Here is a 26,464-nt window from a genome sequence, read left to right on the forward strand (position 1 = left end):
ATTACTGAAGCTTATTTCCACAATCGCGTTTTTTCCCAATATTAATCGACACAGAAACTGATGCAACATAACCTAAACTTACCTGTTTCTGTGTCGATTAAACTTGGGAAAAAACGCAATTGTGAAAATAAGCTTCAGTAAAAAAGTATAGTTCTGTAAGGCATTAAAGAATCGTAAAACCAAAACCGGGTATTGTACTATGAATTATTTTTCCTCGTACATTACCGCCATTACCGGCCCATGACGTTGGTTTTGTACAAGGAAAAAAAATCCTTTTACAAAACCGGTTTTGGAGTAAGGAATTATTTGTCCTCTCCCAGTGCTGGTAATGGAAGTTGGTTATGTACGGGGAACAAGGGGAATAATCGATACAGTTTCATATAAGATATTCAACGTAATCGACAGTAATCGCCGTCCGCGCTTGCTCTTAGGTCTCTGCCAACCTCGAGCCAACACGGGACGTTGACTTTTGAAAAACTTCAATTTTATTGACAAAAAAATAGGAAGTTAATTAAATTAGGAAGTTTGTGGTTGTGATTAGCAAGATTGGCGCCAAAAATGCTACCTGCACGAAATCTCTGTTTTTACATCGCTTATAATATATGAACTTTGCTACATTATTTAGATGATATTTTTTATTTCTGTGGATAATATTCTAGCTTGACAATTATTCTTTAATCTGGTCTATTGATATTTCTTACTGAACTCTTTTCTCGAGCTAAAATCCGTATAAAGCATAGAGAGCGTCCGTTACCTATTCACTATTCAGAAAGTAACTGCTATATTTTAATGTAAGTTATCAAACAAGATAAAAACAACTATTGGTATTTACAAATTTTATTTCTTCATTAAATAACTCTGCTCTTCATTTTAATTCCTTCTCCTGCGCACTCGAGATATACGCCAGGCGTTAGGCTCTTCGTACTTATTGTAGAGCGGCTCCAAGCGCTGGTTCTTCTTGAACTTGGACAGCTTGGTGGGATCGGAGAACTTGAAGAAGGCCGGCGCGAACTCCACCAGCCACTTGGGGTCGATCGTGGTCACCTCCCGCATGTATTCCTTGGTCGTTTGCACCAACTCGTGGTAAATCACCCTGGAAGAAGGCAATGTGAGTTAATGATGTCACGTAAACAGGAATGCTTTTACAAACACAAGAATAGATTGTTGTAAACAACGTTGCATTGAAAAGATAGTAAACTAAAGGCTGACCAGAATTATAAAAAAATCGCCATATTGCGGAAAACCAATAGAACTAATTTCTTGTACTGGTAATACTAAATTCAAATGTCATCTGTCTATTGCTGTCAAAGTTTAACGTTGTTTGCGCGTGGTATTTTAAAGTGTTATTTTGTGTTTTTGTGCGTTAAAATATCCATAAAACCACATCCATAAAATATTCATAGCCTTGGAAGGAAAATAAATCACAACATATAAAAAGGGATTAGAAAATATTCAACAACATCACCGACACCATCTCAACATGACTGGTAGATATCATATATGTGTAAAGAATGTTGCAATATAAAATGTAGAAGTGCTGCCCTCGCGTCAGGTTTTTTTATATTACTGGTCACCCTTTAATTGTACCCGATGAATCGTCGCAATATTCGTTTATTATGATTAATTGATTCTATTTCTTTATCGTCCGAATACGCTAGTGTACAGTCACCATCAGATACTCCGTAGCGACCGAGGTGGTCAAAAATATTGAAACGTGCACTCTAATCCCAAGGCATTAGAGTTCATATTCCGCACTCTAATCCAAAGGCATTAGAGTTCATATTCCGATATTTTTGATCACCTTGGCTGCTCTGAAATATCTGTGCCCTATTTCACGAAGCTACAAGTTACAAATTTACAAGCGGTAGTCTTTGTTTAACAGTATGCATCGAAAAGAGACTACCACGAGTAAATTGTAACTTGTAGCTTAGTGAAATAAGCCTCTGATGTCGATTGTACAGTCGCCATCAGATATTTCGGAGCGGCCAAGGTGGTCAAAAATATCGGCTCATGCACTCCATTATAAGGGTATTAGAGTTCATATTCCGATTTTTGATCACCTTGGCTGCTCAGAAATATCTGATGTCGATGTACTGTATTTATTTTACTTCCCGAATAGAATGAACTTTTTTCTAAGGGGGTAAGAGTAAGTGGACGACATTAGTCGATCTAATTTGCGCGCCATATTAAACGTCCTAATTTTGATTGTTGCCACAGGGCCGTAAGTTCTATTGAATGTTTTTATAAAAAAAAATATTCACCATATTTATGTCATCCACCACTGCAATAGAGGCCCATGCTAAAACTATGGTATAAATATGATCATCAATAAATTTATTTTTTACCATCTATACTTCTGTATCCGTTTTCATGTTATAAATGCATTACGAATTTAATAAAATAGAATTAGAACATACCACTCTGGCTGTCGGTTGAAGAGCGCAGACGAGGGGTGTATGTAGACGACTTGGCTGTCGACGAGCGTGCGATAGCCCTCCTGCGGGTCTTTCTTGGCGGCGTTGCGGAAGAAGCCCGAGCAGATCGTCTTCTGCACGCGGACCGTGTTCTTGGCCGCGGAGACTACGTCCAACTTGTGTCTGTGACAATAATACATTTTTTTTTATTCATTTGCAATGCTAGCATTTTTTTTCCTGACTGCACTTGCATTGTCATCCAAACTACATATTCACATCAAGTTTCAAGTTGATGCTATTTACACATTGAAGAGTTCCATCCTACGGAGACAGGTCGCTTTTTATACTACCAGCGCTTTCGGAAAAACCACCATTGCCAAGAAGAATGCGCCGCAAGAAACTAGATAGAAATTATTTTTTTCAAAACAAAACATATCGACTTACCTATCCATAATGCCTAGCAGTTGTTTCCTGACGTCTTGCGCTCGTTTCAGCGTGCGAATTTGCACGAAGTTCTCGTAGCACCACGCGTTAGAGAACTTGTTGTTCCGCCAACTGTTGAACACGGCGAGCAGCGTCAAGTGGTCGCCTTCCGGCTGGTTGAACTTGGCCTTCTTCTGGTCCGCCAGGGCCTGCTTGTCCTTAGGCCGGTAGAACGTGTTCTGGACGCTGAGCATAGACACTATTGTCAGGATCTCGTCGGAACACTGCAGGGCCACTGACATGATGAGGATCTTTGAGAGATTCGGTTCCAGGGGGAATTCTGCCATCTGAAAGACGAGAATGAGTATACAGAATGCTAGTTGACATTAATAATAGCGATAGAAATATGATCACTCAATTTATACTATTCGTTTTTTCTTTCCAAACGTATTTTGTCCTGTACGTAATTCGAATATGTGGAAATAAACGTCCCTCTAGCTCTTTCTTTCTCTATATCAGCTTATATACGTCCCGCTGCATTCACAGACCTCTCAGAAATTCAGAATGGGAGGGTTCAGGCCGTAGTCGTAAAAATCGTTACCAAGAAAATAAGAGCTGAGGTTAATTTATGAAAAAAGGTCAATGTGAAGGCGTAGTTGAAGTCAAGTTTTTTTGAATTTCGTTAGATTTTGGAAATTTCTGGATGTGTGTTACAGAGAGAATGGGCACCCAGGACACAGTATAGGTGAACGAGATAGAAAGTTACTTCATCCACAGGCAGTATCGCCTCCAGCTTGATCTGTAATTCCACGGATGAGGCATTGTGAAGCCACTTACCCTCCGCCCGAGCCTAGTCAGCAACCCTTCAGCATCGAGCGCAGACAGCGAGTGCAGCTGTTCCAGAGCCATTATCAACGACTCGACCGGCGGCGCGTCCATGAAGTCAAAGTGCAACAGATCATTTATGCCCATAGTCTTAAGTTGCAGCACCGTCGTCGCGAGGTTAGTCCGCTGTATCTCCGGTACTGGAGTGGGGAGCATCTCGTCGCGGTACGCGCGCTCTGTGTAGAGACGGTAGCATTTGCCCGGGCCGGTGCGGCCGGCGCGGCCTGCTCGCTGCTTTGCGGCTGCCTGGAAACAAAGGAGTAATTAATACAGGAGTGAAATAGGCTTGTAGTTCTAAAGCCGGCTCTCCACTGAACGAGCCGCCTCGCGCGGCAGCCATTTTCGGTGTTATTTTGAGCCCTTTGTTGAACAAAATCATGCCTCATGCGCTTGCCTCGCGCGGCGGCTCGCTCAGTGGAGACTCGGTTTAAAACCGACTGAGTCAAAGGATTGACCATTTTAACCCAGAATCTAGATTAATTTTTGATTACCTGTTAGATTAGATTCTAGTAACTAGTTGGGTAAAGATAGTACTTGAGTGAAGTTTTATTTGCAAGAGTTGACTTTAACAAATATAAAGCAAAGCCAACGAAACGAGATATAAACGTCATTATTACTATCTCGCTCCTTTTCTGTCTCATGACATAATTTATCTTTATCTCGTCTCATTGGCTTTGTTTTAGAAGCTAATATTGCAAGTTACATAAAAGCTCGTTATATTAAATATTCAAGTATTGTCGTTCGCAGTAATAGTGGTAGCGTCTAGAGCAGTTTTTCTTCAAAAACCAAATTACAAAGTCAATTTATAGCCAATAACCTCCCTTACCTGTGAAATAGGAGTGACGACCAACGAGTCCATGCCAGTCTTGGAGTTATACACCTTCTGCTTGACAAAGCCGGGGTCGACCACATAGTAAATACCATCTATGGTCAGCGAGGTTTCCGCAATGTTCGTGGCTATCACAACCTTCCGCGACCCGGGCGGGGCGGGGTCGAAAATACGCGTCTGCATCTCAGACGGCAGCGCAGAGTACACGGGCAATATTATCAGCTCAGGTACATCAGGGCCCAGAGACTTCATCCTTTCATAGAGGATTTCACACGCCGTATCAATCTCTTCTTGCCCAGTCAAAAACAGAAGCACATCGCCGGGCGGTTCCCGCAAATGTATCTGCATAATGGTTATCAAAGACGCATCCAAATAGTCAGTCTCTGGCTCTTTTGTATACAACACTTCGACGGGGAATGTACGCCCTGGGATGGTGAATATAGGAGCTTCGAAGAAGTACTGCGAGAATTTGACAGCGTCTAAGGTGGCTGAGGTGACTATGAGTTTGAGTTCGGGTCTCTTTTGCACGGCTTGCTTGAGGAGGCCGAAGAGTACGTCGGTGTTGATGGTTCTCTCGTGGGCCTCGTCCAACATGATCACGGAGTAGGACTTCAGGTCCAGGTCCATCAGGCACTCGCGGAGCAACATGCCGTCTGTCATGTACCTGAGGACAAGTTTACGGCATAAAGTTTTAAAGCTGAAATGTCTAACTGCATTAAACCGAGATGGACTGCTGAAGAACGCTCAATGACTATGTGAACTAAGGAAGAAACCCAGGCAACTTCAGGGGCTTAATTTATTTGTAAAAAAAAAACTTTTACTGGTAAATTATGATTGAGCTTGGGACAAGATAGTTCCGATTTCAAGTTGTTGTCTAAATACAAACAATGGAACTAAAACAAAAAAAAAAAACAATGGAAATGCCTATGTGTAAAATTATATTACTATCAGAGACGTTTTAGGCTAAACATATATAAAATTTGATTAGGTTTTGACACCCCAAGCACCATTGTTCAACATAAGATGTCTATAGGCTGTCTGGCACTCACTTGATGACAGTCTCGGGGCTGGTGCAGTCCTCAAAGCGTATGGTGTAGCCGACCTCCTGGCCGAGCCGGCAGCCGAACTCCTCGGCGACCCGCTTGGCGACGGACATGGCGGCCACGCGGCGCGGCTGCGTGCACGCCACCTTCCCGCGCGCGGTCAGCCCGCACTCCGCCAGATACTGCGTGATCTGCGTCGTCTTGCCCGACCCTGTTTCACCGATCACTATGAGGATCTGGTTATCTGATACCGCCTGTGAATAAATAAATAATATTTAAAAAAAAATCTTGAATATACTTGTTGTATAGCAGGATAGAGGGCAGCAGTGTGGCCCATGTTTTGTTGGTTGGATCTGTGGTTTCGAATAAAAACACCAGCTTATACAGTGTAGCATGTGTTTGATCATGAGGCTTTAAATTCAAGGTTCGATTCTACTTGCATAAACTAAGCTATTTTTGTTTTGTAACAGTTTCACCGGGCGATTCCCCTGCTTGCTTACTCCATGCAAAAAAAAAAACAAGATCTGACCTTAATCAACTCGTCCCTCAGCTTATAGATGGGCAGCGACTGCCGCTGCTCCAACAGCGACAGGTTAGTCTTCTTCCCGAACGAGGACTTCTTCCCTCCGATGACGTGTTTCTTCCACTCGGGCAGGTCCTGCGGCGTGATCCCCGCGCCCCTCATGTTCGCCGCCAGGGCTCTTCCATCCGCTTCCGGGAGCGGATCTATCCAGTTCTTGTTGAGACCAGTCGGCAAACTCTCCATTTCTTGTTCCCGCTGTATCATCTTCTGTTCTCGTCTCTCTTTGGCTAAAGCCGATTGCATCATGGCGGCCTGTGCGAGGGAACCGTCGGGGTTCTTGACGATCCTGACAGGAGATAAGTCGTGCAGCGCGCGGCCGTGGCCCTGGAGGAAGGGCGGCTCGTCTTCCACCAGCTCTATCTCAATGTCGGCTTCTCCGTCCTCGTCTTTAGGCAGGAGCCCGGTCTCTTCGTCGAAGTCTGGTAGCTCGCTCTTGTCGATCACGCCGGATGATATCATCTGTAAAAGTATATGTGTTAAAGTTTTATAAACTGACTCGTAATGCATGTATATAACAAAGTTATGACTTTTAAATATCTACTCAAGTCAAACACTATAAAATCATTCTGACTACTAAAGTTTTGTGACACTAGAAGTTAAATACTGTTCAACTTCTAGTGTGTAAGTTAAAATATCTATATTCTGAATATTGAAAATTAATACATATATCTAAAGTTAAAAAATCGACCTAACCTAACCTACTTTCGATATTTTGACCGTCGATTTTTTTACTTTAGATAGATATATTAATTTTCGATATTCAGAATATTTAGATAGGTACGTCCCCGTTTTACCAACCGTGTTCAACTTTTAGTTTCACACCTCAAGGAAACTCGCTTTTACGTAAAAAACTGCATCGAATTCGGTCTGTCCCTTTAAAAGCTACAATGTCACAGAAAGACAAACAGACATTAGCATCAAAAACATAACACCCCTCTTTTGCGAGAGTTAAAAAGAAAATAAAGCGACGCGAAAGATTGATGTTTTAGTAAGATAGATTAAAAAAAAACTTTATAAACATGCCATGACAAATGGACGAAAACAAACATTTCAACTCTCACTATATCCCACTAACATTATAAATGCGAAAGTTTGTTTGTTTGTTACCTCATCACGTCTAAACTATTGAACCGATTTAGATGAAATTCCGTATACAGACAGTCCCGGAGAAGGACATAGGATAGTTTTAATCCCGGAAAATTTCACAGTTCCCGCGGGATAGCGATAAACGAATACTACGCAGACGGAGTCGCGCGCGGGTAACAGGCTAGTTACCTCTATAACATAAATTAAGTTGTCACGGCGCAGCCGCAAAAAGGCGCTAACTGACCATGTGCTGCGACATTGCTGGCACAGCGCTGATATCTTTTGTGTATAAGTTCGCTTACCTGCTTGATCTCCCAGCGCTCGGGGCTGGAGAGGCGCGTGACGCGCTTGCGGCTGGCGCCGTCGGCCGCGTCCGGCGGCTCCGCGCCCGCCAGCCCCGCTAGCACGCCCGCGCCCGCCGCCGCCGGACGGTCCGGGTTGCGCCCGGAACGCTCCGCCTAACCAACAACAAAAATGCGCTATTTTTTACATTTTCAAAATAGAAAAGGCACAGTTACAAGTAAGATTGGATCAGGTACATTTTTTTTCTGAAATTAGAAGTAATAAATATTATAAATTCGACTAGCATTTAATGTAAACTTTTTTATAAGGAAAAAGCTCTGTTTTAAATTCTAAAACACCTATTAGAGTGTTTCATATACTTTTGTGTGATCCTATGAGCTTAAGTTTAAAATAAACTTTAAAGTAAACTTACCTCCAAGTGGGCATGGGAGGTGGGATTGAGATCTTTGCCGGATTCCTGGCAGACATCCTTCATCGTGAGAGACACCTTCTGTCCAGTCACCGACAGCACTTTGATCTGAAACAAAATAACACATTGTTTGCTACACCATATTGGTAAAATTGTATTGAGTCTTATTTATATCTACATAACGCTTATGTACAGTCGCCATCAAATATTTCGAGCGGCCAAGGTGAACAAAAATATAGAGACATGAACTTTAATCTCTTTATAATAGAGTGCTTGTGCCGATAATTTTGACCACCTTGGCAAATAAAGTAAAATTTATGGCAAATAAAGAAACTGAACTGAACACATTTTGATTTATGCTACTGAAATGGCCAACTAATCCAAACCAACACTATAAACGCGAATATGACGTTTGCTTGTTTGTTTAGCTTTCACTTTTTTTGAAATTTGGTATTGAGATAGTTTGAGACTCGGGCTGGGAAGGAAGATTATAAGCTACTTTTTAACCCAGAATGCAGACAAAAATGAAAACCCACAGACTGCTTTGGATTTGGAGGAATAGAGGACTTGGAGGGTGGCCTCTGCCCAGCAGTGGGTTACCAGCCCAGGCTTAATAAAAAAAAAGGCAGATGGGAAAGGAGGCTTGGGAAGACAATGAAAGTATTACTATAACAATTAAGAATCTAGTGCTAAACAGAACAAGAAAACTTAGTTCCGGTAATGAATTATGATTGAGTTGATTACCTTTACTTTGTCCCCTCGGGACACCACATCGGACACGTTGGTGACGCGGCCCTCGGCTCGCAGCTGTGAAATGTGTACGAGCCCCTCCCAGCGCTTCCGGACACCCTCGATCTGGACGAAGCAGCCAAATGGTACAATATTGGCCACCCTACCATTGTAAATCTGAAACAAACACATTTCCATTGTCTAATCTATTATCATTAAAATTAAATAAAAAAAAAACAATGTTTATTCTGAAAGTAGGCCACAAAGGGCTTTTTTAAACTAACAGCACTTTCGGAAAGATCATCATTGCCAAGAAGGGCAGGATGACATAAACTTAACTACGAAAGGAAAATTGTAGTGATGAACTATGTTTCATTTATAAAAGTGTGACACCCAGTTTTTTTTTATTTCCGTTATCTTTGACAAATGGCTCAGTTCATTGAGTGTCTTTTTGGCAAAAAAATTTTTTTTTCATACGTATTAATAATGTTATCTCTACATTCATTGTTAAAGGTGTAATTCAAAATTTCACAAACCAAACAGCCATTGGCAAACTACACCTTGCTAAAACGGCAAAAGAGAGCAATTATTAAAAAAAAAGGTGTAACTTTAAATTTGATGACATACCTGACACATTAGACATAAAAAAACTTATGAACTTAAAATTAAGAACCTCTTTTAGATTAAGAGTAAGGCCACAAGTGTCTTGAAGAAATTAATTTAATCTAACCTGTTGAATCCCTTCAAGTTAATGGAAATCAAATACAACATGCTGTATAACTCTTTATAAGTCTAGTATTTGTAAGTTTGTGATTGATGCAGTAAAATTGCACAGATTAAATAAAAAATTGCAAATTTACCTTTCCTGGTTCAGGATCATCACTTATTTCAACTTGTGGAGACTTCTTGCGTGCTTTCTTGCCATAATCAGCAAATCTGTCCTTTTGATTCCTGTCACGAGAGTGAGACCTGCGGTCCCTAGACACAGACCTCTTTCCTCTGGAACGGGATCTCCTTCTCCTCTCCCTAGATTTAGATCTGTGTCGCTGACGACTCCTAGACCGCCTTCGCCTATCCCTGCTTCTGCTCCGCCTATCTCTACTTCTGCTCCGCCTATCTCTACTTCTGCTTCTCTTATCTCTACTACGACTTCTTCTGTGCCTACTTCTACTCCGTCTTTTTCTGTCTCTAGAGCTATCACGTTTGTTACTTCTCGCCTCTTTTCTGTCTCTACTACTACTGCGGACTCTTTTCCTGTCCTCTCTCTTTGGCACTTCTGTTTTTGTTTTAGATGGAGCCAGAGCTTCCAATTCTGCCATGGTTTGGTCAATAACGTCTTCTTTTGCTTTGCTACTTTCATCTTTAAATATATCTTTACTTGTCAATCTATTGTTCTTTTTTTCATCCCCACTTTCATCATCTGATGAGAAGACAGGCTTATCATTAGGTATAGCTAGCCCTGGGAACTTGTTGGCCAAGGGGTTTTTGTTAACAATCTCATTTTTATTTGCTTCTGAAGTTGCGGTAGCCGGTTTCATATGCTGTATGATGCGCAGAAGATTGGTCATAAAGGAGTCTGAGAATTCCGCCCCATTTTCCGTGAGAGCCTTCTTGAAAGCATCGAAAGTAGCATTTTTGTCAGCCAAGTCTATTATAAATTCCGCTGTAACAGAATAATTTAAAATAAAAACAATGTTAAAGAATAAACGTAGCCAAATGTGAAAATAAAGGGATAGTATGTGCTTACCTAAATCTTTGTCGTTTAACCCCAAATGGTTGTCCAATTCTGTACATATCTTTGAAACTAAAGATAAGTGCTCTAATTTAGCTACTTCATCCATTGTTTTTTCTCTTAGAACATGCCTATTTTATTGAAAATTGAAATAATGTTTTCGTCACATGAAGCAACAGTCCGTCAGACATTCTGTTCTGACGTTATTTTTTTCTTGGTTGTTAGCAAAAAAAACATTTTAATCTGTGGTAAGCTATTTAAGTTAAGTAAAAAACCGCTGAAAAGGTATTTTTTTTTTATATTTGACCGACATTTTATTTCTTCTTTACCTGTGGCATGGCATGGCAGGCAGGAGCTGCAGATTTTTTTATTGCATATTGCATTTTTCTTCGATTTTTGTTGTTCTCGTGTGAATACGAAGTGTATTTCGCGATACGTTAAGATAAGACGTTTTTAGGCAAGTGATCTTAAAATTTTTCATATTGCGTTTGTGATGGAAAACAATACAGACCTCCCCGAATCAAACAACTTCACCCCGTTATCTGTGCAAGAAGTTGACGTAGATTTTTTACCCATTGTATACGAAATAATACGAAGGTATTTACATATAGATCTTATTTTTAGCCTTTCACGTTTTAGATAGTACGCTATTTATAACATGACTTTTCTCATTGTCTAGTGTCGAGCGTGATTTCCACGACAACTCCGCGAAAGCGCGAGAGTCTCAGGACTGCAGCCAAAAGGTGCTGGAATTGCAAAAAAAATTTGACTACGCCCGCGCACAGGTAAGATGATTACACGCCGTGTTTGGACCAGACTTTAGCAAAATTTAAATAATATACAACTTAAATTGTCTCCAAGGTTCTCCTGGTATTATTTGTCACAAGTTTGTTCTAATTTGGTACAGATAAGGCGCTTGCCAGGCATAGAATACAACAAGCAGGACCAAATAAAGCAGTTTGAGGTGCTACGAGCCCAGCTGCAACTGAAACGTGACCTGCTGCAAAAGTACCGAAACATGTGCTCATTCGAAACTTCATTCAAGTGATAATCCATCACGATGCCGCTCAGAGCCTTGCTGAAGTATTTAGCTGACAATGAGCGCCTAGTCCAAAGAATAGCAGAGTCTTATCCAGTAAGACGCGCTGCACAACTTGCAGTGTCCATGTTTTACAGAGGAAAGGAGAAGGCCTCCCAAATGGACCCAGAACAAATAAACAGGCTGATGTCATTTTTTAGAAAATTTTCTCAAAATGTAAGAGAAGGCATTCAAGATGCCAAGAAACAATTGAAAAAATAAACCAATATTCAACATTAGTTAATGAATTAGTCACCTACAGTTATAATTATGAGTTAATAAAAGATTATAATTATTTCGAGCTATTTATTTCTCTCACTCAGAACAAATCAATAAAAATATTCTCTCACTTAAACTAGGAAATCACATAGTAATGGTTCTGCAAACAATCAAAATACTGAATATTATGATACGGATGGAGCAGCTAGCCTCACTAAATACAACTAATGTACAGTCAATGTCATAAATAAGTGATCAATTTTGTACCTTGGTGCTTTTTAGTCTGTACACAATTTTGTATGGCTTTTCAAACATGACATTAAAATGACAAGGTACAGAAGTGATCATTTATTTGCATTTAATGAACATTGTTATGGAGTAGCTGATAGTATATCAGCTGGCCGTAACTTATATCAAAACAATACCTAGATCCTATTGATTCCTTAATAAAAAAAACATCACAACAAAAACCCAGTGAAAGCTGCTCATTTCACATCACCTTATAATAAATGATTATTGCTTCAAGAATTTTCAAACTATAAAATTGTTCACCAATAACAAATTTTAATACAATTAATGTACTTTTTCAAATTAAACCTTATAAAAAAAAAACAAAGTAATAAGTAACTGTGTGTCACATTAATCAAATACATATATATACGAATTGTACATTTCTCGCCATTTATTTTCGAGAATATCTAAATACCGCAACAATTAAATATGTCCCCCTAGACAGAAGAATATTTGTTTTAAGATTTTAATCTAAGACAAAGATGTAAACGCCCATTTGTATGTACATACAGCAATAAGAAAAGTAGTTGTCAAAAATATCCAACTATGAGTTAAATTGAGACCATTTATGGATATAGGTACAGTCTATTATTCAAAACACTCAATAACTGCCAGATAATCTCACTAGTATCTAGTACTAGTAGCTGTAATTTTCTCACTGGATCTTAGATTTTTTGGCAGCAAATTAAGTGTACCATAAGTAGACATTCAATTTTATCTACATAATATATCTAACTTACACTGAAATTAGATCTTTACTACCTTGTAAGGTGAAATTTTAATGGCTATAGACAGTTAATCTCGCCAAAATGATATTTGCAGTTAGGAAGCTGTTGCACGTAGCATTCACTATTTTCTGTACCAATATATAAAATCATTGTTCCCCTAAGTCAGAAGTATCTGTCTTTCTAATTTCTGGTAAATAATGGTTTGAATATAGGCGGATCCTGGACCTTATCAAATATAAACTGCATGCAATTTTAACCTTTTAACCGCCAATACGTTTTCGTTCGTACGTGTCCGTGTCTTAATTATAAGACTGCGGCGAAATGAGCTGGATTATTTGTGTCTTATAATTCAGACAGTGGCGGTTAAAGGGTTAAAAATGTGTTATAGGTACAAAATTGCTAGACATAAAATGAAAGTACGACAACTTCCTAACTTTATCTTGTAGAATTGAATACCTAATAATTATCGGGACATATCCTCTGAATTTGTTAGAAAAATACAACTTTATCTGTGTGGTAACTACACAGCGGGGTGATGTCAACATTTTGATACACACTATGCCAAGAGTTTGACCCGTGATCGTCAATCAGAGTATAATAGATGCAACCCCAAAGAAGAACCTAATTTAGTGACAATCAGGACAAAATGGAGTAACATTGCATCGGTTTCAAGCGTCAATTGCAATATACTATTATTTCAAGTGACATCCTCGTTGAGAAGTTAACATTTGAATGACATCAATACCAAAAATAATAGGACAGCATGACCGTTAAGGGATCGTCCGAGCCAGTGTTACCAGGTTTTTCTGTTAACCGTCGTGTAGTGTTTGTGGCTAGTTTGCGACGAGGGCGGCGGGCTCGGGCGGCTTGTCGTGCCGCTTGCGTCCGCGCCGGCCGCCGCCCGCGCCCCCCGCGCCGCTCGCGCCGCGCTTGTCTGTCTGCACCTCAAACGGGGAGTCTACCGTCGTCACGTCGTTTTCCTGTCAAATTCGCTAAGATTATTTTTTGCTTTGAACCAAATTGACGCCACTGTCGAGCTATGACTATTTTTCGGCACTTCAATTGCTACTAATTAGTATTTGTTAAAATAGGCAAGTGTACAAATATTAAATAGGAATAGCAAAAGCTTAGTCCGGCAAAAGTGAATAAAATTGCGTCTTTTTCTTTTTCAGGAATAAGACCATTTGCAGGTGGTAGGAGCTTGTGCAAGGTCTTGCTACCACCATCTTGCTCGCTTCCTGCCGTGAAGCAGCAGTTTGCACCGGCGTGGAGAGTAAGACAGCCGGTTTACTGGCACGTGAGGTATCCCATCTTAGGAGTTGGCATCCCATTACCCCTGGTGTTGCAGATGTTTATGGGCGGTGGTGATCTCTTACCATCAGGAGACCCATTTGCTTTTCCATCCAGTCAAATAAAAAAATAAAAAATAAAAATCCCAGCACCTCCACTGAACCAGTTTTCCTTATGAGACGGCTCCATTAGAGCACACATCTACCGACGCTGTGTAACATAGTGTGGCTTTCCCCCTTGAGGTCGGGGTGTCACCGTACTCACCGTGACGCTGTCTAGCGCGGCGGGGGCGGCGGGGGCGGCGGGGAGCGGGGCGCGGCGCTCGTGCTTGTGGCGCGGCTGCTGCGGCTTGTGGCGCGGCGCGGCGCCGGCCGGCTCGGGCCGCAGCACGTTGCCGACTGCCTTCGTGCGGCCCTCGCGGAACACCTGACGAGTAACAACTGTATGAGGCATTGGCGTGCATCGGGTCGATTCTAGGGTAGGTAGTTGGTACTTCGCGCCACTAGCGCTGCCTTCTCAATGCACGCCATAGAGGTGTGAGGAGGAGGCCACGTTCGGATGTCCAAATTTTGACGCACATTCCCTAATGACGTCTAGACGTCCTTTTAAACTGTTAACATCATCATATCAGCTTCAGGACGTCCATGTTGGACATAGGCCTCTCCCATAGAGATTGAGTTGCTTCGGTTGGAAGCGTACTGCATCCATCGTGAACCCGTGGCTTTAACCAGGTCGTCCGTCCTACGCTGGCCATGGAACCGATCCCGTGCTATATGGCCTGCAGGACAATCACAACACTCACCATCCTCTGTCCCCGCTTGAGGTACTCCGGATGCTTGATGAACCTGAAGCGCACTCTCGCCTTGTCGCCGGTGCGCAGGCAGTCGCGCGACATGGACAGTATGGAGGCCGTCTGCCGGATGGAGCCGCAGTGCACCATGGCCTGGTAGCGCGAGGAGATGGTGGTCGGGTGGTGCAGCACCAGGATCTCCCCTTCGAACTGCCAGCACGCCTGCGGCTCTAGTAGCGGGGATACCATCACCATACCCTGGGAACAGTAGCTCAGCTTACTATAAAACGTTAGGGCTATAGGCATGAATTTGTATTTTCATTTCACATGCACGCACCAGTTTTAAGTGGGTGACGTTGACGACTAACATTACATTTTTTGTTTGAATGTTACGGCGTTCACGTTCAACAAGAGCGAAAATGGTGAATGTTACAAGTAGTCGAAATACAGTTGACTGATATAATATACATAGTTTTAAACTGTAGTAATAACTTATTCAAATACACGCTCAGTGCCCTTAGTGTAAGTTTTCGGTTAGAAAATACGTCTCGATCGCATTCGCGTTAAAATCTCAATTTGAATGGAAACACGAACAGCGCCTCTAGCGGAACGTTTGCGATGTTCGTGTTTCCATGACAAATTGAGATTATAACGTCTCTTTCGATGTAGCAAACGTAACTGGTACGTCACCAGTATACTTTCTCTGTCTAATCTTGAATTCCAAACTTTTTATAGTTATTTGTGGTAGCTTGCGTATACGCTAGCGCTTGATCTTGTGCGCGAAAAAGCCTAGCAACAGCCTGTGATTAAGGCTCCATTATTATGCAGTTCATGATTATGACAAACACATACTCGCACATCTGTGGTGAACTTTGAACGGTATAGTCGTCTAAGTCTACGCGCTATGGTTTAAGTTCCTCCGACAGTGCTACGGCCGCGCTTTGCCGCGGGTCCTCGCCCAGCATCAGCGTGTGGTCTAGACCCCAGCGGTTAACATATCTGACAGTGCCGTGACCATACTGCATACCTTCCTACAGCTATTGTCTAGCAACAGCGTGTGAGCCAGGCTCCACCGGGTAACGTGCCTTTCCCATGGTATTCCCACCTCTTACCACCAATTTGTTAGCAGTGATAACAGCTGGGATTTCCCCCCCATCTTTTACCACTAAGTACTTGGTGGTAACAACTGGGATTTTTTCCCATTTGTTACCACTTAAGCAATTGGACTAACTACTGGGATTTTTTTCCCCAGTAGTTCAGTTCCCCAATAGTTTGAAAAATATTCGCGATAAGATTTATAATAACTCCATAAACCGATAGAACCTTTTTTTAATATGTTGACAGTAAACTGCTGAAAATTCAAATGAATGTGGTGGTAACTATAACTGGGAAAAAAATCCCAGTTGTTACCAGCAATTAGTTTAGTGGTAACAGATGGGAACAAATTTCCCACCTGTTATCACTGGTAACAAATTAGTGGTAACAGGTGGGAATAACCCTTGTGGCCGACAGTGCCGTGAGCATAGTTGTCACCTTCCGTATCTGCGAGCGCTTGATCTTCTTGAGCGCGAAGGAGGCGGTCTGTCCGCCGCGCACCTCGGCCACCTGCATGCGCTTGCGGTGGATGCTCTTGACGGTGATGGGCGAGAAGCGGCCCAGCGGGTCGGGCCCCAGCAGCAGCGTGTCGTTCAGACGGATCACGCCCGCCAGCGTCGTGCCCGACACAACCGTGCCCACGCCCTAAAAACAACGCACTACTTGGAATTACGGCTATCGCGTATCGATTCGCCGCTAGAGGCGCTAGTGCAGCGTGAGCTCGCCGAAATGTCAAATCTCATAGTTTTTGTGAGCTCCGACATTACTGCGAGCGTTACGGGAATGAATGACTGTGTTTTGAGACAGTTTTGTCTTTCGGAAACTTTTGTCCTTCCTTTTTTTCCGAAAGGGACTAACCTGGTTACTCGATATTTTTATGGTACGGTTTATGTATTATGTATATGATTTTAATCTAAACTTTGTTGTTGGATGACCCGCCGTTTCATGATTGCTACGACCTGGACGCCTTGAATGGTACATCCTACCCAGGAGGCCGACCTGCGAGACGGGTCCCTTCATCATCATCATCATCATCCCAGCCTATATACGTCCCACTGCTGGGCACAGGCCTCCTCTCAGAACAAGAGGGCTTGGGCCGTAGTTCCCACGCGGGCCCAGTGCGGATTGGGAACTTCACACGCACCATTGAATTGCTTCGCAGGTTTGTTCAGGTTTCCTCACGATGTTTTCCTTCACAGCAGCTCGTGGTAAATTTCAAATGTAATTCCGCACATGAATTTCGAAAAACTCAGAGGTGCGAGCCGGGGTTTGAACCTACGACCCTCTGCTTGAGAGGCGATAGGTCAAACCACTAGGCCACCGCGGCTTTTTAGGAGCTGCCTGGTCATGCTCAATGTGCGCCATAGGTTACGGAGCCGAGCCAGCATGGGCCGTGTACTCACGGGCACGGAGTAAGTGTCGTCGATCTGGAACTCGGCGGGCTGGTCGTCGCTGGAGGGCATGCGCGTCTTCAGCAAGTTCAGGAACATCGTCAGCAGCTCCAGGTTCTCGCCGCTCACGTTCGACACCAGGAAGATGGGGCACAGCCTGCCCGAATAACGTTAAGTCTTTCTTACGGTTGCGACCCGATACATCTAATTGATTGATTGATATAATATAACTGTAACATTTGGTATTTTCATAATTCATAATTCATTTATTTATTGCGTATTTGGTATGGATAAAAAAAAATTTGCAGAGCCATTATTAATTATTTTTATATGCATTGGGTTTGGTTAGTTTAGGTTAACTTTATAAAAAAAATCATAGAAATATTACATCTTGAGTGAATTATATTAAATGCAGAATTATCCTAAATGAAACGAAAAGAAAGGCAAACAAATTAATTACCATCAATACTACCAACAGAATCAAAAGCCTATCGAATACATACCTGGAAAAGTATACTTTTAAAGCTAGCAGTATTTTCAATAATTGCAAAGAATATTGTAACTTATTACTAAAACAATAAGGTTGAATTTCCAAATCAATGCATGTGGTCGCTAAATCGCCTCTACCTTATTAAGGGTTAAATAAATAAATGTTACAGTTATATCAAAAGATTGTTATATTTATAAGCACACCCCTTACACGGGGCGGCAACGTAGGCTGGTTGGTTAAATGTATACATCCAGCAGCAGCAGTGTCCAGCAGTGGTATAGCGGTATAGCACGTGGCACGGAATGCCGAGGACCTGGGTTCGATTCCCAGTGCTGGTCTTATTTTTCTGGTTTTTTGTGCATCTAAATTTCAGTTTGTATTTTCAATTTAGGTTTTACGGGATGACAGTAAAAGTAAAAATTTGGAATTGAAATAAAAAATACAAAAAGATTCCAAAAAAAACAATCTTAAATGTATACAATCACCCCGTGTATAGGTAGCAGGCCATAGAGGCGACCAGCACCACGGTTGGTCAACAAGACCGACCTGCGATCCGAGATCAAAGGCCGCGACCGACCGCCACTCTTCCCGCAGCTTTTATTGGTGATGGTTGCGTTCTATTGTATTGTCACATATCGGACAATTTGACCCGCATTGCCAGCGCGAGACTAGAGAACTAGAAACGTTCAAACTACAGCATAGTCCGTTTAGTACGACTTCGCATTTAACAAGCAACCGTTTTTAGCGACGTAAGTATAGGCAAATGTTTGGTTTTAATATGAGCCACTATGAGTACATCCGTTCGTTTAGTACGGCGTCCGGTTATTACGACGTAATATTACCGGTCCCTTGGCCGTCGTTATAACCGGATTTTACTGTAGTTGTATTTTTATCACTTCGCATAATGGATTTATTTATCTGTGTTTTTTCAACCATCTATCATTGTAACATTCGAAGAAACTTTACGTACCTCTGTGAGACGAAGTTAGTGGCGCTAACGATGACATCATCCTTTGTCTTGACCATGACGGGCACCTTGCGGCACCCGGATGACTTCAGGATCCTAATTAGCAGCTTAAGATTATCCTGCGGGAAAAACACTTCTTCAGTGTCGTGAATTATTTATGATGGACGTAGACTGAATAATAGTTATTTGTGTCACAAAGGAGCAAAATGGTGTATTTACGGCGAGGGCGTACATTGAATCCAGAATGTAGCGAAGGATTCTGCAATAGAATCCTGAGCGTAATGAGGGATTCAAGTGTCAACGCCCAAGATGAAAATAATATTGCTCCCGAGTGGCTCATACAACTTTTCACACCGAGCATTAAGATCCTTGAAAAAAAAAATTCGAAATATAATTAAAAAACAAACGGCATAGAAAATGGCGTGGCTTTACAATTATCAACTTCAAAAAATTGCATTTGCAATAAAACACTTAGAAAAGTCTTGAACAGAAAAGTTGCACTTTGCTCCCTATCGTCAGGGAGGAAAAGTTACTTTTCTGAAGGAGAGGTGTGAAAAATTACTTATTAACTCTTCATGCTCGTGAACTTCGTATTTATGCTGGATATTGGCGACATAAAATTACTTTTTACCCGAGTGCCCGTAGGAATGTTGTCTTCCGAGCGTATAGGTATTTGTCGTTTGTCTATTTCTTTGAAAATGGAAAAAAAATGTACCTTGTATGTAAATGAACTTGTTTGTCACAGTTTTTTTTGGCAACAGGTTTATATTTAAAGTTTAATAATTTGCAGTGTATAACATGTTTATAAAACCCATTTTACCCTCGATTTAACTATCAACCCTCGCCTGCAGCTCGGGCTTTTTCCGCACTCGTTGTACAATGTACAAGTTTCCGTACCTGCAGCACGTTGGGCGGGCACATGTCTATCTTGGTGACGACCACGAACACGGGCACGGAGAGCGCCAGCGCCAGCCCCAGGTGCTCCTTGGTCATGCCCACAATGCCCGCGTTCGCACCAATCTACGTAACAAAACGAAATCCACTACTGAATAGTTGTCGTAGCTTCTAAACTTTTGCAGCTGCATTGGACGCAAATCAATACTATGGCAGCAGTACAATGAACGTGTATTTGGAGTCACGAGTAGTCACAAGTCAGTTCATCCTCGTAGTACAAGTAGTCATAAGTCAGTTCATCCACGTAGTACAAGTAGACATAGTCAGTTCATCCTCGTAGTACAAGTAGTCATAAGTCAGTTCATCATCACGTAGTACAAGTAGTCACAAGTCAGTTCATCCTCGTAGTACAAGTAGTCACAAGTCAGTTCATCCTCGTAGTACAAGTAGTCATAAGTCAGTTCATCCACGAAGTCTAGTCATAAGTCAGTTCATCCTACAAGTAGTCATGTTCAGTTCAGAACAGTAGACACAAACCAATTCATCTACTGCTCATAAGTAGGCCTGAGTTAGTACACTTGCTCAGTATAAGTGGTCGAAAGTCAGCTCATCTGCTCACCACAAGTAGTCATAAGTCAGTTCATCCAATAAGTATCAAGTAGTCATAACTTCATAAGTCCGTTCATCCACTCAGTATGAAATAGTCAGAAGTCAGTAGATCTGTTCGTTCACCACAAGTAGTCATAAATTACTTCATCCACTCAGTATCAAAGTACCTAGTCATTTATAAGTCAGTTCATCCCCTCAGTATGAAGTAGATAGAAATCAGTAATCTGCTCACCACAAGTAGTCATAAATTACTTCATCCACTCAGTATCAAAGTAGTCATTTATAAGTCAGTTCATCCCCTCAGTATCAAGTAGATAGAAATCAGTAATCTGCTCACCACAAGTAGTCATAAGTCAGTTCATCCGCTCAGTATGCGTATCCATAAGTGAGTTCACCTTCAACTCACCATAAGCATGCCGAAGTCTGGAGCGTGCCCGGTCATCCCGAAGACCGTGGTCTTGAGATAGCGCTCGTGCCCCGCCAAGTCGATGAACGTGATGACCTTGGAAGACTTCTCGCAGATCTTAACCCAGTCCAGCGTGCCGTGGTCGGGCTTGTTCACCACGTTGCCTGTAATTAACTTTAACATTAATTTACAGCTAAGTCAGTGGCCTCCATCGCCTCGGGTTTCGTGTATTACACAAGGTGCCTTCAAATTATTCCGGGATGTTTCAGCAGATACTTGGGTTGGTTTGGCTGAATACTCCTGTGATTGTTTTCCAGGAATTGTGGTTGACAAAGCCAACTAACTGAATCACCTGTACAAATATTCGGAAAGCTTTTGAAGACACCTGGCCTTATATTACGAAGTCCGGTTTTCAGACTTGTCATCGTGCCACATCCACGTTCATCATGCCGCACGCGCCAATAGTATTTAATAGGAAAGCAGGCTCAGTGGAGTATTTCTCAGTTGATGACAAAGACAAGAAAAGACAGAGGAGTGGCCTATTGTGTTGACTTCACAGATCGCCACATTGCAGAAAGAGAAAAAAAAAACCGGCCAAGAGCGTGTCGGACACGCCCGAAATAGGGTTCCGTGGCCATTACGAAAAAATTAAGTAATATTTTTTTAAGGATTTCGTATTTTGTACGGAATATTCCAAGTTTAGGTATACTCTTAAACTACTCATAATTCTAAAGAAAACTTTTTCCTTGTAAGTTTGATATACTTACTACCATCCTGAATTTTTTCAAATTTTTCCACCCACCTGTTTAAATTTTAGAGGGGGGACGCTCGACTTTAATGACAATTTGCACTTAAAGTTGAATATTTTGCAAACAAATCACTGAATCGAAAAATCGTTTTAGCAACTCCCTAATGGTTTTAAAGGACCAATCCAACGATACCTTACCTACACTACAAGGTTGGATGAGAAAAAAAAAACACCCCCACTACGTCTATGGGAGGTACTCTAAAAAAATTGTTTTTAAATTTTTATTATACCATTTGGTCGGCATAGTTTACATATATATTCGTGCAAATTTACAGCTTTCTAGCATTGATAGTCCCTGAGCAAAGCCGCGGACGGACAGACAGACAGACTTACATGGCGAAACTAAAAGGGTTCCGTTTTTGCCATTTTGGCTACGGAACCCTAAAAAGAGGGATTTTCGTAGTAGCCCTTCTGCATTATCGGTGTGCTGTGCACTGACCCATGCAGTCGAAGCCCAGTATATCGTTCCCGACGGAGCTGGTCCGGCCGCTCTCCATCTCGTGCTTGTGACGGAACAGCCGCTGGCGCGCGAACCCGCGCCCGTTGTCCAGCTCGCCGTGCGTCAGCACGCCCAGCAGCGTCGACTTGCCGGCGTCCACGTTGCCCACCACCGCCACCCTGACGAGTAGACGGGACATATGGTTAAGGTGCCGGCTGGTAGCCGACTGCACGCGGCAGCAGCAGGCGACGTGGCGTCTGTCGCTGCAGTCACGATTTCGAACCCGACTGCAGACGGCATCCAGTTGGTCCCGAGTGTTCCGTGAAACAAGATGTCTGACGTGTTCGAGAATAGTGATCGCAATATTTTATATCTTTTTTTTTATCTATGGATCACTACCAATCGCGGAAATTTTAAATTCCGTTTTATTTTGCGTTAAAAATTAGTGTGTACTATTGTAACAACTGAATCGTGATCCACTAAAAAAGTGATAGTGACATCGTATTGCTTGACAAAGCAATTCTGTGAAGTGAAGCGTTTCTATTGGTTCATGAACAACACATTCCTCGCAACACATTTTTCACACATCTATTACTATTATTATTTATTTTTGCTTATTGACTTAGAATTGTATGTATTTAATTTGGACCTATGTTGTTCTTGAAATAAATGAATTATTATTATGGTGGTTTTTCGAAATTCATGTGCGGAATCACATTTTAAATTTACCACGAGCTTTACGGTGAAGCAAAACATCGTGAGGAAATCTGCACAAACCTGCGAAGCAATTCAATGGTGTGTGTGAAGTACCCAATTCGCACTGGGACTACGTATATAGGTGGGACGTATATAGGCTGGGATGATGATGATGGTGGAAACGCAGACTGCGGCTGATGTGCAGTGTAACGCGCGATGTTTTCAGTTTTGTTTCCCGTTCATTTTACTTTTACTTAAATGAATCAGTAAGTGGTGGCAGCTTTATTGGTTTATGTAAATTGCAATTTGTTTATTTTTAAGAACCATGTACCGTTTGTGCCCAAATAAACATTAAAACATGTTGAAAGAAGGAAAAAAAGAAAATATTCATTTGTGACAACAAGACGGATGGCGACGGTGGGGTAGGCCCAGGCGGAGATGGCGGGACGACCTGGATGTATTTCCTGCTTTGGATCGGGAGGAACAGAGGACATGGAGCGAGGCCTTTGCCCAGCAGTGGGTCATCAATCCAGGCTAGATAATAATATAATTATAATATAACATGGGAATGGGAAAAATGGGTAAAAATAAAACAAAAATGTGCACGTCACGAAGTGATCCCAAACCAGCAATCTACCGGTCTTGCGAACGACGCTGGGAAAACTAACGCTATCCACCCCGGCATGGACCCAATGCACGCCTATCGTGGATCAGGCATGGAATGTTTGTAGGTACCTGATCTCCATGAAGTCAGTGTGCGGGCGCTCTGCGCGCAGCAGGTACTGTCCGGTGAGGCCGCGCTCGGCGCCCCCGCCCCCGCAGTGCCAGCGCCGCAGCTCCACGCACGACACGCGCTCCGCGCTCACCAGGGACTGCAGCGTCGCCACCGACGCGTTGTACTCCTCCTCCGTCAGACCGCGACCGTCTGACACCAAACGTACGATTCAAGGCCTCTGCTAAGAGCGGCCACATACACTCGGAATTCCGTTTCGGAATTTCGATTCGAAATATCGATTCGATTTCTGTAAATACATCACACACGTACGTTTATTTCAATTCCGAACGCACAGGCCACCATGCGGAATTCCGAATCAGAGAAAAGTTCGAACGGAAAACTACCTACTGCAAGGCACCTGCAAAACTCAAAGTTCTTGTCGTGCGGTCCCTCTGACACTTATGCTATTCAATACGAAAGTGAGAGGGACGGTACGATACGAACTTCGATATTCTAATTTCGTAGTAGCCCTACAGGGCTGCATGAGGCGGGGGTCGCTGCTCTACTGAAACCTATTGGATCAGCACGCCGCGCCCGCGCCAAACCGTCGCCAATACTATCGCTATTTTTACTCTACTAGTAAATTATGGTATTTATTGGAACTGTTTAAATTTTCTTGGCTTTTCAGCTATATTGAAGAAAATTATGCATAGCATAGGTATATGGAGTTTATCCATCAGTGAGTTCAGTATTGACTGAGCTACCTCAAAAGACACTTAAGTTACAACAATTTAAAGGCCTGTGCACATTAGGTAGGATTTATTTTAGAAACTATTGAGGGGAAATAAATGTACATATATATGTTGCAACTAAATTAATCATCCACATTTGATTTCACCCAACATTACTCAAATATAATTCAATCATAACTAAATATCAATTTAAAATAATCAGTTATGATTTACCATGTCCAAACTGAATAGTGTAAGTGCAGCATTAATTGTATATTTCTTTAACAATAACACCTTAATGTCATGGTAATATGATAGCAAGTACAGCACAGCGATAAGATTATAGTTTGCATAATCTGGTGGCATCAAGTATGCCTTATCTCTATCTGGCATTATTGGTAAACAGTACTGATAATTAGCTCACACTGGAGCTGCAAGGACACATAGTTCTATTCTTAATAAAATTTTCTTAACAAATGAGTCAAATACAAAAACTCTTCATGTCATGAAGCATGCCACTTCTTTGTGGGACGTTTGTATGCTGTGAAAATACCGGTTGTTGATGTTGTTTCTAGTTATTTGCAAGCACTTTTATCAAGTTGGCAAAGCAATATATAATATTCAACCTAAAGAACTATAGGGTACAGTAGTGGTAATTACACTTTCTAATCTAATAATTTATAACTTTTCACCCATCTTATTTACGAGTACCTATTCCATTTATTAGTTTTACCACTGGTTGTACAGTTGAGTTCATAAACTTGTGAGCAAAAATTTGATCAAAAATATCTGAACACAACTCTATTGTCAATGGCGGAGGAGCGTGTTCAGTTCAGATATTTTTGATCAAATTTTTGTTCACGGGTTTTGGAACTCAACTGTAACTTTCACATTTTATTTAACTATATACTACAAGTGCACATACCTTCTCCCAGTCCTATGTCATATATGATTTCCCCGTTGCCAGCCTCTAGCCTCTCCATCAGCTGTTTGCGCAGGAGGTCATACTCGTCCGCAGAGGGACTCACTAGCACCATCTAAGAAACACAGTTGAGTTCAATGTTATTTTCTTTTAACTTTCTTCCTAGATTTTATTTATTTTAGTATATAATTAAAAATTTATTCAAAAATAAAAATCTACCAAATTCATAACATAAGTTACAAACAGTCAAAAATGTTGCAACACTTGCATTGTATTGTAACAATTTGGGGTCATTGCATCATTACAGGGGAATCCCCAACTACTATGCAATATACAGTGAAAGATAAAGCAAATAATAGTTAGATGGATTTTGAAATAACAGATAATGAATAAGTAATTGAAGACCAGTTTTTTTCTTTAATAACACTTAGAAACTAAGAACATACTAATAAATTGTTACACATTATAAACAGTATTAGTAAAATGATTTTGTTTTATTTTAAATCCACTTGCCAAAAATAAACCAGATTTATGAATTATTTTTGAGGTGGAATAATATCCAGGAAAGTTACAATTGATTGTGCAACTGGATCTAAAAATGGGTTCCTTCATAATTCACAAATTCTAATTAATCATTATTTGTTAATAATTATAATTGCTATAGATAAATATTAATAAAGAAACAATTTCTAACAAAGAAAAAGTAGTTTTAGATACATTATTTTTATTTATCTTCTTTCTTTCATTTATTCAGTACGAGACAAAAATTTCTGATGAGTTAGCTTAAGCAAAATTAAGTAAATTATGTGTTTAATTAGCAGAGTAAAGACATAAAGAGTTGTCTTTTTTATGCTTTATTTAGCATCAATATGAGCAAACGCAGCACATTTTCGCGGGAAACATATGTTTGTAAACAAATGCGAAAGCTCACCTTCCCTCTGATGCTAGAGTAGTCTGTCTCGCTCTCCACATAGCCCCCAGCCTCGGGCTCCACCAACCCCACCGGCGAGTCAGCCCTGGTGTCCATCTTCACTGAGGATAAGGATCGCGCGCGCGAGTAACACCAATTCTTATTACACAATTATGTCATCACATTACTAGACAGCTTATACTCCCACGTTTGTATTGGCTACAAATAAACGAAATATATTAAAACAAGTCAACCAATGTCAACGGAACACAATAAAATGGTCAAATTCACTAAGAATAGCGACGATAAATACACGGATATTTCACATCGCAACAAAATCAAAATTGACACTAAAACGCATGTAGACTGCAGTAGACTGTTGGCAAGTCTATAATGTCGCACTATATAGTGTAGTTGTAATTCAACAAAACTCACTTGATACAAAATATGATCGTATTAACACATGAAAATAGCTGAGCCAGGCCAAAAACAGATTAACAGATGGAAAAAATGCCAACTTTTTGACAACTCAACTCAACATTTCCCCTTTCTAGCTCGA

The 26,464-nt window shown here is 41.4% G+C and overlaps 3 protein-coding genes across 4 annotated transcripts; 1 reads left to right on the forward strand and 2 right to left on the reverse strand.

Moving 5' to 3' along the window:
• Window positions 1-821: 821 nt before the first annotated feature.
• On the reverse strand, window positions 822-10,626 carry pea (ATP-dependent RNA helicase pea). The gene is made up of 12 exons (XM_074088327.1): window positions 10,452-10,626; window positions 9,565-10,367; window positions 8,720-8,881; window positions 7,979-8,083; window positions 7,566-7,721; window positions 6,124-6,636; window positions 5,601-5,848; window positions 4,549-5,215; window positions 3,675-3,968; window positions 2,859-3,184; window positions 2,418-2,597; window positions 822-1,093 (listed from the first exon to the last, which is right to left on the reverse strand). Exons 1-12 carry the CDS (start codon window positions 10,543-10,545, stop codon window positions 871-873), a joined length of 3,771 nt encoding a protein of 1,256 aa, XP_073944428.1. The 5' UTR covers window positions 10,546-10,626; the 3' UTR covers window positions 822-870.
• A 143-nt stretch (window positions 10,627-10,769) lies between these two features.
• MED9 (mediator complex subunit 9) lies at window positions 10,770-11,572 on the forward strand. The gene is made up of 3 exons (XM_074088330.1): window positions 10,770-11,033; window positions 11,116-11,221; window positions 11,344-11,572. Exons 1-3 carry the CDS (start codon window positions 10,930-10,932, stop codon window positions 11,482-11,484), a joined length of 351 nt encoding a protein of 116 aa, XP_073944431.1. The 5' UTR covers window positions 10,770-10,929; the 3' UTR covers window positions 11,485-11,572.
• A 228-nt stretch (window positions 11,573-11,800) lies between these two features.
• GTPBP1 (GTP-binding protein 1) lies at window positions 11,801-26,461 on the reverse strand. 2 transcript variants are annotated; one of them, XM_074088328.1, is made up of 13 exons: window positions 26,341-26,461; window positions 25,927-26,124; window positions 24,999-25,110; window positions 23,363-23,552; window positions 21,932-22,110; window positions 20,685-20,848; window positions 19,673-19,795; window positions 18,779-18,894; window positions 17,331-17,475; window positions 16,366-16,572; window positions 14,845-15,090; window positions 14,307-14,468; window positions 11,801-13,732 (listed from the first exon to the last, which is right to left on the reverse strand). In XM_074088328.1, the coding sequence occupies exons 2-13, from the start codon at window positions 26,020-26,022 to the stop codon at window positions 13,586-13,588; spliced, it is 1,887 nt and encodes a 628-aa protein (XP_073944429.1). In that variant the 5' UTR covers window positions 26,023-26,124; window positions 26,341-26,461; the 3' UTR covers window positions 11,801-13,585. The 2 variants fall into 2 exon arrangements, with proteins under 2 accessions (XP_073944429.1, XP_073944430.1); XM_074088329.1 differs by having other exon boundaries at window positions 25,927-26,461.
• Window positions 26,462-26,464: the final 3 nt, after the last annotated feature.

The sequence above is a fragment of the Choristoneura fumiferana genome, chromosome 5, assembly GCF_025370935.1.
Source record: "Choristoneura fumiferana chromosome 5, NRCan_CFum_1, whole genome shotgun sequence".
NCBI lineage: Eukaryota > Metazoa > Arthropoda > Insecta > Lepidoptera > Tortricidae > Choristoneura > Choristoneura fumiferana.